Source organism: Vicugna pacos, chromosome 4, assembly GCF_048564905.1.
Source record: "Vicugna pacos chromosome 4, VicPac4, whole genome shotgun sequence".
NCBI lineage: Eukaryota > Metazoa > Chordata > Mammalia > Artiodactyla > Camelidae > Vicugna > Vicugna pacos.
Window position 1 is genome coordinate 24401868 of NC_132990.1, and position 19455 is coordinate 24421322.

A 19455-nucleotide genomic window follows, 5' to 3' on the forward strand; every position below is an offset into this window, starting at 1 on the left:
GTGCTTTATAGGTGTTGTCTGTTATGTTGTTATTTACAACATTGTTGCATGAAATGGGAGTATGTGACAGTTGAGGACAAAGTACATCTTATGCTTTTAATGAATGTTTCTTCTTCCCTATATGAAGTTGTGTTCATCACAACTTTTTCTGACCTATTTATGTCTCAGACTGTTGTTATATGCCAAAGATACAAAGAAAGCTAAGAGTTCTGTCTCTTATAATGAAGTAGAATATGAAAACAAATAATTATAGTGGCTTTTTATCCCCTCTGGGGTGTGTATGTAGAAGAGGCTGTTTTTAACATTTTAAAAGATGGGCAGAATTTTGTCAGGGCAAAGAGCGGGGGTGGGCAGAAATGTGAGGCAGTTTACAAAGGAATAGAGAAAATTTTGCTTCAAACATTTGAAATGCTACATTTCAGTATTACCAGACCGTAAAATTTGAGGGAAGCAAGAATTAAAAAAAAAAACAAAAACCCAATGTTATCCTGAAGAACTTGAACTTAGAGACGTGGTGGGATTGAATCATTTTAAATTTCAGATACCCACTTTTAAATTTCAGATACCCTTCTTTTAAAGCAGTGTGAATGATGAGGACTGGACTGGAGCAGTGAAACCAGTTCACTGATAACTTCATTCAAAATTTTGGTACTCACTTCATTGGCCCAGGCAGAGAATCAGCAGTGAATAAGGAAGATACAGTCTCTGTTCTCATTGAACTTAATATATTTGTTGAGACAGACAGGAAATAACATAAAACAACAGAACTGAAGTGGGGAGTTAGGATTGTGACGTGGTAACTAAATTATGAAAGTTCTTTCTAAAGAGTTAACGTGAGATTTTTAGTAGTTTAGATTTTAAGAATACCTTAGGAGGGAAAGTTAATAGTTGATTGGAAGTGGGTGTGAAGGAAGGGGGAGGAATCTAGGATGACTCCAAGGTGTTGGCTTAGATGACTAGATTATATATATATAGAGAATGCAGGAGATGATGTTTTGGGAGCAGAAGCATGAGGAGGAAGCTGTGAAACACCTTTGGGAATTAGGCTGAAGGTATATATTACTGTGACACCGAAGGGGGAAAGGGTAGAAGTTACAGATGCAATCTCTGATATAAATTAGGATATTAGGTGGGTAGTCAAGGGGGAAAGTTTACTGAGAAGAATGCAGAAACCAGAATCCTGAGGGACTATAGTGATGAAAGGTTGCTTTGTAAAATTTATGGCTGAGAATGAACTGTCAGGAGAATATCTAAGAGGAGGCTATCAAGCTAAACATGGGAGGAGAGAATTTAGGAATGAGAGTGGTCAGTAGTGTCCTGATGCAGAGGGGGTCCGATAAGACTTGACAGTTATGCTCCCCTAGGATACTTTAAGGTCAGACGGTAAGGGCAGATGAAGTAGGTTGAAGAATAAAATGTTTAATGTTAAAAGTTACGCTGTGCTTTTGAAATCTTTGAAGGGAAAGAGAGGGAATGCAACAAGGATTTGCATGGTTAAGGGAGGGTTTTAAAAATGAAAAAATATAGTAGAGGCTTTAACACTTTTTCTTTGCAAAACCAGGCAAGTCAAAGATGTGGAAAGTATAAATTATTGTTAAGTTAAGAATAATGCTGGGTCAGAGAAAAGGAGACCACATTTGAAAGAATTGACTTACTGGGAAAGAGACGGACATTTCATCTTTTTTAACATTGACAGGAAGGGTGCAGGAAGACTTAAAAATTTCTACGAAGACTTGGAAATTAAGAGAATTCTTTTTTGCTGGCCTCAGTCTTTCCCTTACCCAATTCAAAACAAGACTGCATGTATGTTATAAGGCAGGAAGAAAGGATTGGAAGTTTATGCTAGAGGAAGGAGAAGGAGAGGGCATGACAAAAGACAGCATAAAGGATTAATGGATGGCTTGGAGATAAAACTGAAGTTGCATAAAATGAATGCATATTTGTATAATTTTTTTTCCATCAGGGCAGGAAATAACAGAGCAGGGAAAGTCAAGTTTCATAGTAATCCTCTGTTGGAGATTTGTGAGATAGGTGTAGCAATACAAGAATGTAGATGAATAGTGGTCCAGTGAGGTTTTTGCTGGCTGGAAGGACTTTTTTATAAAATAATGAAGGGAGTAAGAGCTAGAAAGTGAGGTAATGAATGGGGAGAAAATTTGTCAAAGGGTTAGAGGTCTCAGATCAAGTAAAATATGGAAGAAATTAATTTGCAGTCACAATATTTGCATTTAAGATATTTCAAATATGTATATTTGAAATAACAATACATTTGAAATAATATATGTATATTTGAAATAACAATACATTTGAAATAACAATATTCCTTTATGAAGATGAAATATCCTTTGCTTTTACTTTCATGAGGAATGGTTTTGACTTGCATGATTTTGCTATAATAGTCAAGAATACATGTCTGTTGAAAGGGCTGGATTTTTGCTTTTAGTGTAGTGTTAATATATTTTTATCTGTGGCATTAGTTATTGACGAACTTGTTACCTCTTACTGGTATCTCCTCAGAAAGATTCATACCTGTAACTCTTAGGCTGTCATGATTTATTTCCAGAAGTCAAAAGTGTAAGTGAAGAGGGTTTTTTTTGTTGTTGTTTTTGTTTTTTGTGTTTTTTTTTCTGCACTGAAGAGCTCATCAGTTTGAAATGAATTTTGGAGAACTTCTGCCCTCCTAACTTCTCAGTAGGACAAGAACTCCCAAACAGTCTTGGGTTTTCAACTTTTGGTACAAAAACAGATGCCCGGGTCCCTACTCCAGAGCTATCAAATCAGGATGGGGGTAGGGGAAGGTGGTCTGTAAATTCTTAAAATTATGGAAATACAACATGAGCTAATGTTTTTGAAGCAATTTTTGTAATGTTCTTGGGAACATATTCAAGGATTATTACCTTAGATGAGTTTATTGACTTATTTAATAATGCTTTGAATATACATTATTATATTCCAATTACAAAAGCAAAAATACTTAAAAACTAACAAAGAAATGGATAAATTCTTAGAAGTGGGATTGCTGAGTCAGATTTGCATATCTACTGCTGATAATCATAAAAATATTCTTTCAGAAATGTATCACCAGTATTTTTTTTTAACTTTTGGGGGTGGGTGGGTAATTAGATTAATTAATTAATTAATTTTAATGGAGGTGCTGGAGATTGAACCCAGAACCTTGTGCATACTAAGCACATGCTCTGCCACTGAGCTGTACTCTCCCCACTCCAGTGTATTGTTTTGATAATCATTAATCAATATGTGAATAATTCTCTACATCCTCACCAATATTGGGTATTATCTTGTAAGTGTTTACAAATCAGATTGTTGATTAAAAGATAAAAATTTTTATCAGTAAGATTGGATTATGTACTTTTTTTCATGATGCTTTATTGCTTTTATTTTTGTTGAGGCTGCATTCTAAATAATTGGGGTGGGAAAATAGCTCATAGTTGACTTCCCATTGTTTGTTCTCATCACTGTTTCTCTTCTCTCTTTCCGATTATGTTGTTATGTTTGCGTTGCCTTTCTAATTGGTGCCTTTCTTCTACCCTAATTCTTGAATCGATTAAACTGATTCTCATTTGGAGCTATTGTCTCTTCACGGGGGCATTATAGTTTGCAGAGGGTCACTGGGATTTCTTTAAGTAGTAAATCCTTCTTTATGGAAGGGAATAATTCCTAGAGAAGAACAGCAGTTCTGTCTCAGTTCAAAAATAAAATATGTATATATTAACAAAGTTAAAGAATAGAAACACCGGCAACTTAATTTCTTACCTTTCCTAAAATGGATTTAGGTTTTATATCGTAAGTACAGTGTAAAGTATTAGCATTTTAAGATATTTACTGAAAGTACATTTATAAGCAATATGTGGGCTGTTAGCAGTGCAGTTACATTATACTTTGTTCAACATTTTGCATCAAGAATATTCACTTTATTTGTACAGTGACTTTTAGGTTGAGAATATCTAGAAGTGAAATTTTTTGATTGTTTTCTAGAGTTGTTCACTAGAATTAAAAGCTAAGTTTGAGGATGTCACTCTGTGAAGTCAACTGTTGAGACATAATAAAGATCATATAAGTTATGCTTATATTTGAACTTGTTACCTTACAGTGGCATATTTTTCTTGCTGAATTAAACTTAGAATGCCTGCTTTGTGCTAAATAAGTTAACTGAATCTTTGTGATTCAGGCAGAAAAACAAGTAGAAACCGAGGAGGCAGGAGTAGTGGCGACAGCAGCAGCATCTGTTAATCTGAAAGTGAGTCCTAAAAGAGGACGACCTGCAGGTAGGACTGTTCATGTTTAAATCTTTGGGTTGTGATTAATCCCTCATCCATTAAAGTGTTGTACCTCCCCTATTTTGGAATAGGTGAATAGGCAATTAGTTATATGTGATATATAAATTTCAAAGGAGACAAATAATAAGGTATTTGCTCTTTGTAATAAAGTATTTAAATTTGAAATAATTGCTTGAGACTTTTCCCATTTTCTGTTTCATCTCTATTATATTTTCCTTTAATATTAAGCAGCAAATGAGGCTGTAGTAAGGTTTAAATTCTATGAATGATGGGTTTATTTTACCTCTCACTTTAGAAAACTTAAGCTTTCCAAATGTAGTCAAATGCTCTACCCCGAGCTATACCCCTTTAAGCTTTCCAAATGGAATCCTAACAAAAAGAAAAGAAAACAGCATTTGAGTAGCCAAAGCTATTGATTTTAAAATTATTATATTCTTTCTTTATTAGAACCTTTACAATTTGCAGCTTTCTCCAGCATTGCCCATGTAAAGCATTTTTCTAATTTGGCAAATATGAAATAGTTTGGAAGGATCTGCCTCTAATACAGAGTTAAACCAAGAAACCACTAGCCAAGACAGAGCCGATTGTTCTTTTCTACTTCATAATACAGGATTCTTGATGAAACAGGATAAAATGAGTGATATTCAAAAAGAAAAGAAAACCTGAGAATTTGTTTATGTAATTTTTACTTTGGAATTTAATATTTTAATAGATCAAATTAATGGTGTTTAAAAATTCAGTAAATTCTGGTAACAAATTTTCAAAGATGTGTACATATACACATAATGTTATATGTATATGAATATTGAATATAAGTGCTGCTGTTTACTATAAAGTTGAAGTTTTGTGACATTGCTGTTAAAACAATGAAGGATGTTCTTTTAAGCCCTCAGCCATTCTAAAGACAAATTGAAAATACTCTTTTTACCTCTCTAAATTTTCTGTTACTCATTTGAACCATTGGAGGATATGATCTTTAAAACCTAAAATAGCTGTATCTGTAATAAACTACCATTTAATTAGTACATACCATTTGTAATTTTTATATGTGAGATTTGAATCTTAATGGGAAAACTGGTAGTTAAAAAAATTTTTTTTCCTGTGAATGTTAGCTACAGAAGTCAAGATTCCAAAACCAAGAGGCCGACCCAAAATGGTAAAACAGCCCTGTCCTTCAGAGAGTGACATGTGAGTTTATCTTTATTTAAGTATGTCTAAATTTCTTTGCATTTTTGCCAGTTTTATTTACAGGATGTTTGTTGCTATTACTATTTTATATTTCTAAGAACTATAGAAAAATCTTGAAAAACAGTTTTTATTATGTAAAAAGTTCAAATTGATAGGGAATCAAGAAAAATCTGATTATCATTTCATTAATCTAAGATTTTATTTCATATATCACATATAAGATACTTAGATAATGCAGGGTAAAGTTTATAATAGGGAAATTGAATTAGCTAGTATGTTTAAGAAATTTTTAGACAAAGTATTTTGGAAGCAATTTCCACTAATGGTTTTTGCTCCTCCAGAATAATCTTTATTTAAAAATAACACTAAAGTTATTTTTGTAAAATAATCTTATTTAAATCATTTTGGAATGGTAACTACATTGGTAATCAACAAAATAATCAGTTTTTTCCTTGCCACCTTTCTTTTCCGTTATGGATCTTGTTTATGTTGGCTTTTTTGGGTAGAAGCTTCTCCAGAAGAAAGGCATATTTACACAGGGCAAAACTTTGTAGGTTCTGTTTTTGAAGATTTTATAGGAAAGGCTCAAGGGAGTATGTCATTTAAGAATGGATTTACAATGTTTTGAATGAAAACATTTTATAGGAAATTTTAGTTAGAGAACACTAGAGTGGTGGTACTTTTTAACCAATATATGTTTAAAGAGTTTTATTTTACTGCCAAGCTAGCTGTTTAAATATTCTCAAAAACAGTGGCACAAAATTACAACATGGTTTTAACTACTATTGTGAAATTAAGAAATTGGGTTCATGCAGGTGAGTTTATGTTTTTAAACATACCAAATAAAGCTCCCTCACCCCTCCCTAAGATGTCTTCTCTAATCAAGGAATCAGGCATAAAGTCTAGGATTTCATGATCAGCATAAGGTCTTAAATTAGAAACTTAGGAACACGTTATCTGCTCCCCTTGCCCCTTTATATATGCACATAGATCTGGGATAGGAAACCACAATGAATATTCCCAAGGAGGAGATTAAGAGGCACACAACAGTCATTGTTTCCTAAGAAATAAGAGATACTGTTGGGAAAATATTGAGATCCCTGTTTTAGATAAAAGGAATGTTCCCTTTGGTTAGGTATGTCCTAGTTTTCCCTTGAGAGTATATGCCTAGTCTGTTTCTCTCCATGGCTTTTGACTGATTCCTCTGAGAGTTCTCCACTTTGTCAGTATCATCTCAGTTGCATTGAAGAGTATAACTCTCCTTATTAGCTGAGCAGTTTTCTCAGTCTGCTTTCATACTTTCGGGAGTTGGGTCCAAGTTTCCTTTTCAGATCTCCATTACTTTCTCTTAATGTAGGCTGGTGTCACTTTGGGTTGTAATAATACTTAGTGTGTATGTGTGTTTCATTCTTGTTAGCTTCATGTGCTATGGTCTCACTCATAAGACTTCTCCAGACATGCTTATCTCTCTATACTTAACTAAAAGTACTTTGAGTTTATAGGTTTTCCTGAAAAACCCACTCCCTAATTTCTTTTCCCTAGAATCATTTGTCTGTCAGAAGGATCAAGTAGTACAATTTGAATTCTTAAGGAAAGGCTAGCAGCTTATACCCTTGATTGGATTTTTGACCCCAGCCTTTGTCTGAATTTGAAAATCTTTCACAGGATGGAAGTGACTTTCAACAGTGAAATATATGGAATTTTTTTCCTCCTTCCTTTGTCATCGTATTATTTTTTGAATTCACCTCTTTCTTGAAGTACCCTATCAAATTTATTTTGATATAACCAACTCAAGATGACAATATTCTATCTTGAAACCTCTTCGCCCAAAGCCACAAGGTCACTGAATAAGTTTTCTTTCCAGTTATCACAGATGACAGTTTTACTCATTGTATATTAGCATTTCAAAACAAGTGTCACATTTTTTTAGGTTTGGTGATGGACAACCCCGAAATAGCAATAGCTTAGAATATTTATTTCTCATTCATGCTATATGTAGGCTGTGCATTGGCTATTACAGCTACTCTCAGCTTTGTATCTGGAAAAATACTCAGAGTACACAGCAAACCTATATAAGCCCTTTTGAAACTTATGCCCTCCACCATGAGAATAGCATGTATATACTAGTGACAGCTTTTTTGCAATGGGTCCTGAAATGATAAGACAGTGGAATAGAGTCCAGAAGAGCTGAAACCATCTCATAATCCTCGTGTAAAGTAAAAATATTTGTTATAAGCCACTGAGATACTGGGTTGTGTTTACAATAATTTTTGCTTATATTAACATGTATTTATAGTTTTCTGTAGTCTTTTAATGTTTCCAATTGGATCTTGACCTTTAAAAATTTTTTTTTTTTACCAAATTTCTAAGCAGTTAAATCTGTTTTTCATAGCAGATGGTAAGAAGGACCATTAGGAAAAAGACGTGTGTAGCATGCTGTGATAGTTAACGTTTATGGATGTTCTCTGCTTTAATACTATTTTAAAAACTTTGAAATAATAATTCCATTTCTTAAGACCTTATGATACATTTTAAAATCTACCTTTCAAAAAGAAAAGCAGCTGCATGGTATTTTACTGTGTATGTATCATAATTCTCAAAGTTTATCACATGTATGGATACATTTTTTTGAGAGTCATAGTCATCTGTTGTTTTGTACATGTGCAAATATATTGGTTAGAATACTTCGCTAGAAGCAGATTTGCTGTGTGGGATATTTTTATTTTTGATATCTGTTTCCTTCTGTAGGAGGTAACATTTTGGGGGAAGCAGTTGGTCAGTATCTATTAAGAGCCATGGAAGTGCCTTTTATTTGATTCTCTATTCCCATCTCCATGAAATTGATCATTATCAAAATATTTATACTTGTGGAAGTACTGAAGAAAGTTAAATTTTACTTGATGCTTTTTCTTCCATTGATTAATAGTAAAGGATGAAAGCCATGTACATTTGAAAATAAACATAGCCAGTGATAGTTATGCGACAAAAATTTTCTAAAGAGATAAAAAGTGTTTTTTTCTCTTCCATTTTAATGTCTTAAGAGTTCAAGGAAGCAGTTGTCTGGTAGGAGGTCAATAGATTTGGAATTGAGATAATGGGCTATTTGACGTTTTGCACCATCATTTTCTTGCTTGTCAAATAGAATGGGCTGGACTGAGTGATCTGGGGTCCTGTCCAGCTTTCATATCCATTATGTAATTGTATAATATGTGAAAATCTCAGTGAAATTCCTTGAACACTGTTTAATATTACGCTTAATTGGCCATATAGTTTACCATTATATGCATAAGTTGGGAGTCTTTTATGTTGCAAAGAATATTTCTTTAAATTTTAAAATGACCATACTTCACCATATACAGTTCGCTTCTGCAACTGTATTTTTCCCAGCATGGCTACTTCTTAAACATAATTTATTCTTACAGTTATGTAGAATATGAGTTCTGTAAAATCTGGGGATCTCACACATCTTACATAGTGCTGTTCCCCAGAGTCAAGAATAGTACCTTGGCATATAAGAGTACTCAATATGATTTTTAAAGTGAATGAGTCACGTTACAAAAAACTTGGAAAACAAAGGAGGAAATCACTTTCCTATTACTCTAATGCTATTATAATTTTTGTATCTTCTAACTTATACTAAAAAGATTTTTTTTCTTTTATGATTGATTGATAATTATACTCCATTATATTTTACTTAAAGATATTTAAAATATGTTTTTAAATAAAAAATTACATATAGCTTATTGTTACCCAAAATACTTATTTGATTAACTTGGAGAGTATGGTTGAGTGACAAATATTAATGATACATAAAAGTCCATTTTTCATTGTTTTACTTGTGAAATAGGGTAACTGAAGAAGACAAAAGTAAGAAAAAGGGGCAAGAGGAAAAACAACCTAAAAAGCAGCCTAAAAAGGATGAAGAGGGCCAGAAGGAAGAAGATAAGCCAAGAAAAGAGCCAGATAAAAAAGAGGGGAAGAAAGAAGTTGAATCAAAAAGGAAAAATTTAGCTAAAACAGGGGTTACTTCAACCTCTGATTCTGAAGAGGAAGGAGATGATCAAGAAGGTGAAAAGGTAGAATGTTTATGTATCAAATAAAATGTCTGTTCCATTTTTAGTTTCCTATGTAGTTCTTAATCTTTGTCTAGCAAAGTTTCATTATCTTTATGAAAGGCCATAAATGTGATTAACAGCTAAAATGAATTTCTTTACCTTTCTCAATAAACTTTAATTAGCTGTGTTAAAAAGCGTATTTGAAACTTTATTGTACATTCTATCTTAGCTTTTCATAATTATGATACTGAAATTAAATGTTGCATGATAAACTTCCAATAACCCCACTTACCTAGAAAAGGTAGGAAAGTAGAGAATTAAGCTAGATAGAATGTGACCAGTGAAAAATCTACATTTATACGTAGGTTTTTATTGTTTACTTCAATGAGATTCTTAACACTTAAGGCCTATTCAGTGTACATTTTATTAGTGGTGCTTTATTTGGATGCCACAGTTGTTCTGGAATTTCATTAAAGATATACATTGCTTTCCATATAAAATGCAAGTTTCGTGTATGGCCTTGGAAACCTATACAGGTCGCGTAGGTCTTTCATTTATCGAATTGATGATTACGTCAGAGGCCAGAAACTTTAAATTCAGTAGGTCGAACATTGTACTGGTCAGAAAATAGTTACTGAAGTCAAAAATCATAGTGTAGAAGCAAATAGCCTGATGTACGTCATTTTAACTGAAGGATTATCATTCCTATAGCGTTATCCTAAATAGGTTATCTCAGAATCATCAAGGGGAAAGTTAAATTTAGATAGCAACGACATGTGTGATTCTGAGGTGTTTTTTTTTTTTTAATTAGTAGTTTAAGTATTTTTCCCTTAAGAAAGTTAGTTGCTGCTTTTCTCCCAAGGTTATAATCAAAGAAGCATTAGTCACTGACTAGATAGTTAATTAAAACCATCCTAATTCTCTAATAAAACAGAAGAGAAAAGGTGGAAGAAACTTTCAGACTGCTCATAGAAGGAATATGGTGAAAGGCCAACATGAGAAAGACGCAGCAGATAGAAAACGCAAGCAAGAGGAACAAATGGAAACTGAGCAGTAAGTATCTTTTTATTCTAAATTTTGATTTCTTTTTTAAGCTGGCATGAAATTTTTAGACAATAGAATCTCATTTTCCAGACTTTATGAAGCCTTTTAAGGAAGTGACTTTTTCCATGTGTTAGAAAAATGTCTTCAGTACATGATGATAATCATGTGTCAGGCTTCATTTTTCTTCTGAGTGAAGAGGATGAAATTCACTGAGATAATCACCCTGTGAATTATTTTTAATTTAAATGGAAAGTGCAGATAGGGTTTAACTGTTAGTGGCTTTGTGGAAAATATTCTTATCCTCTACTATTTACTTGTATAATATTAAATGCAGAAAGATGAAAATAAATTAGTGGTTAAAGAATGAAAGACATACTCGTATTTGTCATACCAGCAGCAGGCCTCCCCCTGAAGACCAGCAAAAATAACAGAAGCACAGTTGGAAACCCAAGAAGCCAGTAGAAGTAAATCTAAAGGCTGATAGGGTTTGCATTAGACGTGTGCAGTATAAATCAAGTTCAACTAGCGAGTGTTGATACTTGGAGACAATAAATACCATGGGGAATTTCTTTCCCTTTTAATTTTATTCTATAAAATAACTTTATTAGAAGGAAAATAGCAGTGGCAATGATGATTAGGCTTCATGTGTTTATTATATTTGTTTTCCTAGTTATCTTTAGACTGTCACTTCTGAGTTCTCTCTGAAAAGCGTTTCTCTCTCTGAAGCGTCTTGCATTATTCTGACTAAACTTTGTTTTTTGTTTTAGTGAAGAGGTGATTTTTAAAATATGCTCTAGATCACTAAGACAAACTTAATGATAAACAGTGGAAGTTCTTAAAGCTATTCTTAAATAATTTTGTACTTTTCCTTTAATACATCTGTAAGCTGAAAGTCTTTCTTGATAACTATAGTGTTTGACCATCTGCTTTCTTAATTTTTTGGAGGATATATAAGCAGTTTAAGCTGCTTGAGGGAGTAATTTAAAAATTGATCTAATGCTCAGAAATGTTACTCCCTCTAATCTGTTAGGCTTTGACCATTTATGTAAATACTAAAGTTATTTTTTGTTACCTATCCTTCTCTGTCTTTTCCCTGAAAAGTTGTTGGACTGTTCGTTGCTTTTAACATTATTGTGCTCCCAAAATTAGTATATAAAATTAGTTGTTGCTTAGTAAATTTAGCCCAACCCTTCTTCAGTATCTCAAAGTTAATCTTTATGTGTTTCAATTTCTTTTTGAATGTCCTCCGAATGTAACTTTCTCAGATTCTAATATTTGTGTTTTCTTTCCTTCTCCTGTTATTACAAAACTTTGTACTTGGACAGTTTTGCTCTGTAAAGCATTTCAGATGCAGCTTGTATGAAATGCATTATGCAAAATAAAGTTTATTGTATTGTATTCCCAGCCAAACAACATGTAATCTACAGTAATAAAAAATATATCTCATTTTGGGCTCAAAGCATTAATCCAGTTACTGAAAAGAGAATACAAGTGGAGCAAACAAGAGATGAAGATCTTGAGACAGACTCATTGGACTGAATTTCCCCCTCCCCCCCTTCATGGAAGAATGTTCCAGATTCTAAATTGAGGACTTCATTAATGGCATTATAACTGTGTTATGATTGTTAAGAAACATTTCCTGTAAGGTACACACTACATACTAAGGTCGGCCATCATTCCTGTTAAAAGTTTTTTACCAAGCTTAAAATGAAGCTTTGTGTTTGAAAGTTACAAGCTCAGCTGAAGATGGTGGTTGTACATTATTTCATTTAGAAAATATAAAAATTCATTTTGTTTTGAAGCTAGGTGGTAAAACTGGAATAGCTACTATACCCTAGAGAATGGGGCAGTTGTGCCCTTCCCTTGACATTCCTTTGTTGTTTAATTCTTTAGCATATTAATAACTGTTTTTTTTTAGTCCTGAGAGATTAAACAGTAGACTTGTTAAGAAAATAAAAATGAAACTGTAACCAAAATTTTAAAATAAAGTTTTTTTAAAAAAAAAAAACCTGATTTTTAGATATTTTTTGTTCTTGTCTATTTCAATTGGTTTATTATAATAGGGCCCAAACTCCAAGCCAAGGTACTAGAAATTATTAAGAATTCATTTTTAAGTGGTTATTTTTGTGATTTACAGTAAAATGGTACCTTTTCATTTGTGAAATGATATGGAAATGTTAGTGAATGTCATTTAGGTTTGATACATTGGCAAAAAGAAAAAACCCACCCTATTAATAATAATAGTAATATCTTTCAGCAGTCTAACCTTGAAACTAACTTTGAACCCTTCAGTTATCCACCTTTTGGAGATGGTGGGAATAATTAAATCAGTCTATTTTGACATGCTGCTTTAAAAATTGTGATGTAGAATTCATGAAACATTTATAGGCATTCTCTTCCCACTATGGCTTGTTTGTCCATTGACCCTGAAATGGTCTTTTATCACACTCCTTTTGGGGAAAAACTTTCACCAGGGCAGCTGTTAAAATTATTTATGATGCCACTGAAAAATTAGATTGTTAGATTATTTATTTTAGCATATTAAGTTTTACATGTTTTGAGTTTTGCTTATATTTATACTAATTAATACCAAGTGGCATTGCAGAGTTCTAAAAAATTAAGTCTATTCCTTGTGATCTGGGTTACTGACTTACTATTTTAAAGAAAAAAAAATTTAGTGTTTACATAAGGGATTGTGGGCTTTTGGTAATCAGTCACAAAGTTCCAATGTTTTTGAAATATTTGTGTTAACATTTGATAGGCAGAATAAAGATGAAGGAAAGAAGCCAGAAGTTAAGAAAGTGGAGAAGAAGCGAGGTTAGTTATTTCACTTTCTAAGACGTACAAAATTGTATTATACATAGAAAGGAAGTTATATATTTTTCATGTATAGGTTTAGGATGTATAGGATTTTGAAATCAACTTGTCATTTTATGTTCCTATCCTACGAGTGTATTTTTCTAAGTCTGTATACTTTGCATTGTTTGGGGGGGGGTGTTTATTTGAATAGAGGTATTAGGAGTTGAACCCAGGACCTCATGCATGGCATGCACTCTACCAGTGAAGTATGCTGTCCCCCTATATCATTGTATTATCAGTATTATCATTATTATTATCAGGTGAACTTGCTAAGCAGTCATTTATTATTTTAATGCTCATTATATGATGAAGTCAAATTTTTATAATGTTGCCAAAAGGTAGATGTTTTCCCATTTTTGGTGAATCTGGTTTCAGATAGATTTTCTAGTTTTGGTTAAATGCATTAAGGGTGAAGCACGTGTTTAAGGATTGCAATAGAGGAGTTACTGGATGCAGATTGCTTATTTTAGAAACATGCAGCTAGATGCTGTTTCTTTGCTGACATGATGAATGTTGGTTTCCTGAACCAAGTACTAAAAATGGCAGATAACTTCTTAGTAATGTTGGAAGATTACTAAGAACATTAAAAAAAAATTTACCAAGTCTTTCCATTATACTTTGTTTAGATTAGACAAAAATACTGGTTTTAGAAAACCATATTTACTGTGTTTCGTATTTTAATTTATAGAAACATCAATGGATTCTCGACTTCAAAGGATACATGCTGAAATTAAAAATTCACTCAAAATTGATAATCTTGTAAGTGTTTACTACCTTATTAAAAATACAGTGCTCCTTTTATAGCTTCATTTTTTATTTCCTCATTATTTTATAAGTATGTATAAATTTTGAGATAAAAGACTTACTGGTTATTTTGTACTGCCTTGTTATTTGAGATTTCAAAAGTAAACTCCAGAAATAATTACATAGGTTATGGTAATTAACAGTTATGAAATTAATGTTTTGTTATGAAGGATGTGAACAGATGTATTGAGGCCTTGGATGAGCTTGCTTCACTTCAGGTCACAATGCAACAAGCTCAGAAACACACAGAGATGATTACAACACTGAAAAAAGTAAGTGATGTTGAGTTATACAGATTTCAAAAACTTCCTCATCACCACTTTATTAAATAACATTTAAAAAATCAATTAGGAAAATTATGAGCGTCTGTTTTGTTTTCTCAGATACGGCGATTCAAAGTTAGTCAGGTTATCATGGAGAAGTCTACAATGTTGTATAACAAGTTTAAGAATATGTTTTTGGTTGGTGAAGGAGATTCTGTGATCACACAAGTGCTGAATAAATCTCTTGCCGAACAAAGACAGCATGAGGAAGCAAATAAAACCAAAGATCAAGGAAAGAAAGGGCCAAACAAAAAGCTAGAAAAGGAACAAACAGGTATGTGGTAATAAATTGTTTGCTAGGACTACTTTTAAAAAATGGCTTTGATATTTAATCTCATTAATACTTTATCTATATTAAATGATGAAAAAGTTATAAAGCACTTTGAGTGTTCAACCTTAGCTTCTGGATTTTTTTTATCATTAAGTTTTCATCAAGTTTAAATCAGCAGTAGTTAAATGCTACTAGTATTTGCTAGTAGTAGTAGTTGCTATTCTCTTTTCGTTTAAATTAGGAAAGGTTTCTAACCTACACAGAAGTAGAGAGAAATGAATTTCTCATCACACAGCTTCAGTGGTTATCAGTACATAATCACTGCTCTTCTATATCCCCTTCAAGTTTTTCTGTTGACACCCCTGAAGATTATTCTGAAGCAAATTCCAGATAAGCTATTTCAAATATTTTAGGATGTATATGTGACCAACACTTATGACAGAAAAGGTATACCTAAAAGATACTGTAGGTTTGGTACTACACTACTGCAAAATGAGTCACAAATTTCTTGGTCTCCCAGGGCATATAAAAGTTGTTTATACTGTAGTCTATTAAGTGTGCAACAGGAGTATGTCAAAAAAACCAATGTACACACCTTAATTTACAAATACTTTGTTACTAAGAGAATGCTAACAAACCATCTCCAGTCTTAAGTGAGTCATAGTAGTAAATGTCAAAGATCAGTGATCACCGAAACAAACAAACAACGGAAAAGTTTGAAATACTTTGAGAATTACCAAAATGTGACCAGAGACGTGAACTGAGCAAGCTGTTGGGAAACTGGTGCTGATAAACATGCTTAACACTGGGTTGCCACAAACGTTCAATTTGTTTTAAAAAAAGGGGGGGGGCAGTCTTGGAATCTTTGAAGTGACAGTAAAGCGAAGTGCAGTAACACAAGGAATTCCATGTACTAAGTGTCTTAGTGGCAGCTGCTTAATGTAGAAACCAATGTTCAGGGGGAGTTGGATTTTTGTTATTTATTAGGGAATGATACAGGTCTCCTTAGAGATTTGTTGATGAAATAAGTTTTACAGGGAAGCCTTCACCATTTACTTATAGGAGACAAAATCATGTTAATTAGGAAATACTACTTTTTATACTTTTTGTTCTTGAATACAAAATCTTACTGTGATTCTCATTGCTTTTTCTAAGAACTAGAATAAATCATAATGCTCCAATTTTAGTCTTGATAACAGTAACTAGCAGAGTAATCAGATTAGTAATGCACTTCTTGTATGGATAGATATATTTGTAGTAACCCAGTTCCTTCAAGGCTGTCTACCCAAAGGGGTTACAGTGTAATTTCAAATAAACTAAAGTAAGTGTTAGAAACTTTGGAATTATGTTTTAGTTTTGATTTTGGGGTCCTTTGAGGATATCTTAAAATATTAGAAGCTTTAACAGTCTTCCCACTTGAATCCTTCTCAAGGTTCAAAGACTCTAAATGGAGGATCGGATGCTCAAGACAGTAATCAACCACAACATAATGGAGATAGCAATGAAGAAAGCAAAGACAACCACGAGGCCAACAGTAAGAAAAAGTGAGGACATGTTTTAATGGGTCGTAATGTATGTTTTAATTTTTAAATCACATCGCTGTTCCAAGTTTACTTATGTAAGGGATTATATTTTCATCTCTCAGTTACTGAATTCAGGATGCAAGATGCAAATCACAATGACCAAAACGTAAAGAAACTTCACTTGCAACTAATAATGCCACCGTATTCAAGGGAACAGAGCTAGGCAGGAATCCAGTTTAAAAAAAATAACTATTCTTTGGACTTCTTTCATTGACTGACCTTAAATAATGACTCATATCTGTTGTTTCCTGAATTTTGACAGAATATAGAAATTAGACCTAGAATCATAGGGAATGTTGTATTATAAATACCACTCTAAGATAACTAGCTATGGAATCACAGTTGTACAAATCTTGGTTTGTTCTGCTGTTTGAATCAGGACTTGGAATCAAGCATCCCTTCTAATTCTGAAATTCAGGGAAATCTTGTCTGTGTGTATATTATTCCCTCTGCTTAAGGTTTATAACGTGTTGGTATCACAGATAAAAGATGTTCATTTAAAGAGAATTCATTTTAAAGCTGGAAATGATGGAAAATGGCCTGGGCCATGATGCTTCCCTGAGTTGTACTTTGCTTGATCTGCATATTACTTTGGAAAGAAGACATAACATGGTAAAATTAAATTTTGGGGGGAAAAAAAAGAACAATTAAGTCAAGATTTAAAAAAAAATTATTTTGGTGATTTTTAAAACAGCGCACAGATTTAATCTTTTCTCTCCTGAGGGAAAAAGCCCCTAATCCCGGTTGTCACACCTTTCTTTCCCCCCTTTCTTTAGGCCATCCAGTGAAGAGAAAGAGACTGAAATATCTCTGAAGGATTCTGCACTAGATAACTAGGTTGACATACCTGGAATATAAAGAACATTTGAGAAGTTTGTAATGGTTTTCATTTGAAATATTTAGACTGCTGAAAGTTTTAAATTTTTATAAGCATAGGTTTTGATGTTTAAAACTTGTTTTGAGGGAGAAATCCCTTTATCTTTGTTTAAAAATGAGTAAACATTATTGCTAATTGTACTTGTGCAGTATTAACAGCTACATTATACAGTAAATGTGAGGGAAAGTCCATTTAGGAAATGTTAAACTGCTTTTCCAGACATTGGTTGTAGTATATTTTCAATTAGTGTGTGTACGTTAATGTGCATTGATAGTAGAAAAAGGTTAGATTTTTAAAATTGCTACTTGTATAAACCTTTCCTCTTTTCCCAAATACCATGGGTTTTGTGCATAGTTTTTACAAATCTTGGATTTACCAGACTGTCTTTTCACTGTTTGTGGGTTTTGTAGAAGTTACACATTTTTATGGTAGATAAAATGTTACTTCTATACAAGTGCTCACTCCCCCCTTTTATCAAAAGTTAATTTTAATCTCACAGTCTACCTTGTGCTGCATTATCCTGCTGCTTTGTAATAATGTGTGTGGTCTGTAATGTCTTTTTGTATGACAACTAGATATCCAACTGACATTGAACTGACAATTCTAGGAGGTACAAAACTCATGTTAACTTTTGAAGGCGATTTAGTTTTGTGGCTGGGAATTCAGTGAAGTCACATGACTTTCCTGCAGTAAGCAGGAGTGTGTGTGTATATATATAGAAATGAATCTGGCTTTAGGGTCCAACCATTTAAGATCCTTTACAGGCACTAGTAGCTGAAACTGAAACCTAAATGATAAAAGTTTATTTTTGCGAAATGTCTCAAGTTTCTGAATTTTTTAAAAAGTCACACTCATTAAAGAAGTCACTAAGTATTTTTTTAATTGGAAAAATAGCAATCCATGATGCGTTTGCAGTAAATAAAAGTAAATATATAAGGAAACTAACCTATTTGAAAACTTGGCTGTATCAGAAGGGAATTTTTATTTCTATGTCATACATGTGACAGGATTGCAAAAAGTGGAAACACTAGTTACTCTGAGGCAGTAGACAAAAGTAAAGGAGTTGTCTGTGTATTCATGTTACGGACTTAATCAGGGTGAACCAAGGTTAACACAGTTTAAGGGTAACTTACAGATAGCATTTCTAAGATATTTTGAACATTAGGTCAGTTGGTGGTTTGCAATAGCTTAAAGATACTTCTCATGTTTGGTAACTATAAATATGGGGGAAAGGCTTAATACCAGTGTTTGCATGTGACATGCATTGTATGCTTTGATCTCTCGGGTAATTGTTTTCACCATAGATGAAAAGTTTGAATTATTTCAGTAACTGGAGTTTTGCTTTTGAGAGGTCTTACAATGGAACTAGGACCCACTGTTTTGAGGGAACTCTTGCTATTACATTATATCTGTTTGGTCCTTAATACAATTTAAATTTGGACAGATTTATTCTAGTTAAGCCATAAGTATCAACATGTAAACTTGTTTTGATTAAAGAATTTTTCTATCAAACTCTACTAGTAAATTACTTATTTGCCATTTACAGTAGTATGATAGAATTCTGGATTTGCTTCCAAGAGCGTATAATTTGGTCATAGAAATTGTATTTGGGGACACACGGTTACTAAAATCTAAGCTCAAAATGACAAAAATAAAGGAAATGTTACATAGTTTAACCAAGAAACCACAGGCTGTATTTAGTTTACATACTGGGGAGAGAGACATAATAAATAGCATTCTGATAATTTATGGGCTGACCTTGCTCTAGCCAGTTGATTTATGTAGTCTTAAAACACAGTTGGCTTTTCTTTACCCTCATTTCAAGAAATTTCTTTTGGTCATAAGTTAATTCTCAGATAACTACCACTCAGAATGCTTAAGAAGAAGTCATATAAACAATTATAAATTTTCAGGAGCTCTAGCACAATTTAAATTTGTATTTGGTTAAAATTCCATTAGCTGAATAAGTCAATAAGAGATACTGTAAATGAGATGCCTAGACTCCCCTCCAGCATACTTTTTGTATGTATAAGTAATATCTTTATTTTTTCTCCTGATTTTTTTAACCATCGGATAATGCTATGCATGACCCAGTAGAATCAACTGTTGCATGTTTTCTCAGCTACTGTGGAGAAATTTCAGGTATATCATTT

At 32.9% G+C, this 19455-nt stretch overlaps 1 protein-coding gene across 10 annotated transcripts in view; it reads left to right on the forward strand.

The window, feature by feature from the left end:
• Positions 1-19455, forward strand: part of PSIP1 (PC4 and SRSF1 interacting protein 1) — a 39929-nt gene that overhangs the window by 17896 nt on the left and 2578 nt on the right. For 2 of the 10 annotated variants that reach the window (XR_012071929.1, XR_012071930.1), the window contains exons 7-17: positions 4190-4286; positions 5411-5486; positions 9334-9562; positions 10476-10594; positions 13347-13402; positions 14133-14203; positions 14419-14520; positions 14632-14845; positions 16275-16386; positions 17202-17297; positions 19400-19444. Coding sequence is in view for 7 of the 10 variants with exons in the window: in XM_072959392.1 (XP_072815493.1) it covers positions 4190-4286; positions 5411-5486; positions 9334-9562; positions 10476-10594; positions 13347-13402; positions 14133-14203; positions 14419-14520; positions 14632-14845; positions 16275-16386; positions 17202-17262 (1137 nt within the window). In the remaining 3 variants the exon portion in view is untranslated. Of the gene's footprint in view, positions 1-4189; positions 4287-5410; positions 5487-9333; positions 9563-10475; positions 10595-11910; positions 12593-13346; positions 13403-14132; positions 14204-14418; positions 14521-14631; positions 14846-16274; positions 16387-17201; positions 18815-19396; positions 19445-19455 lie in introns of those variants that run through there. The other 8 variants (XM_072959392.1, XM_072959391.1, XR_012071931.1 and 5 more) reach the window with 7 other exon arrangements.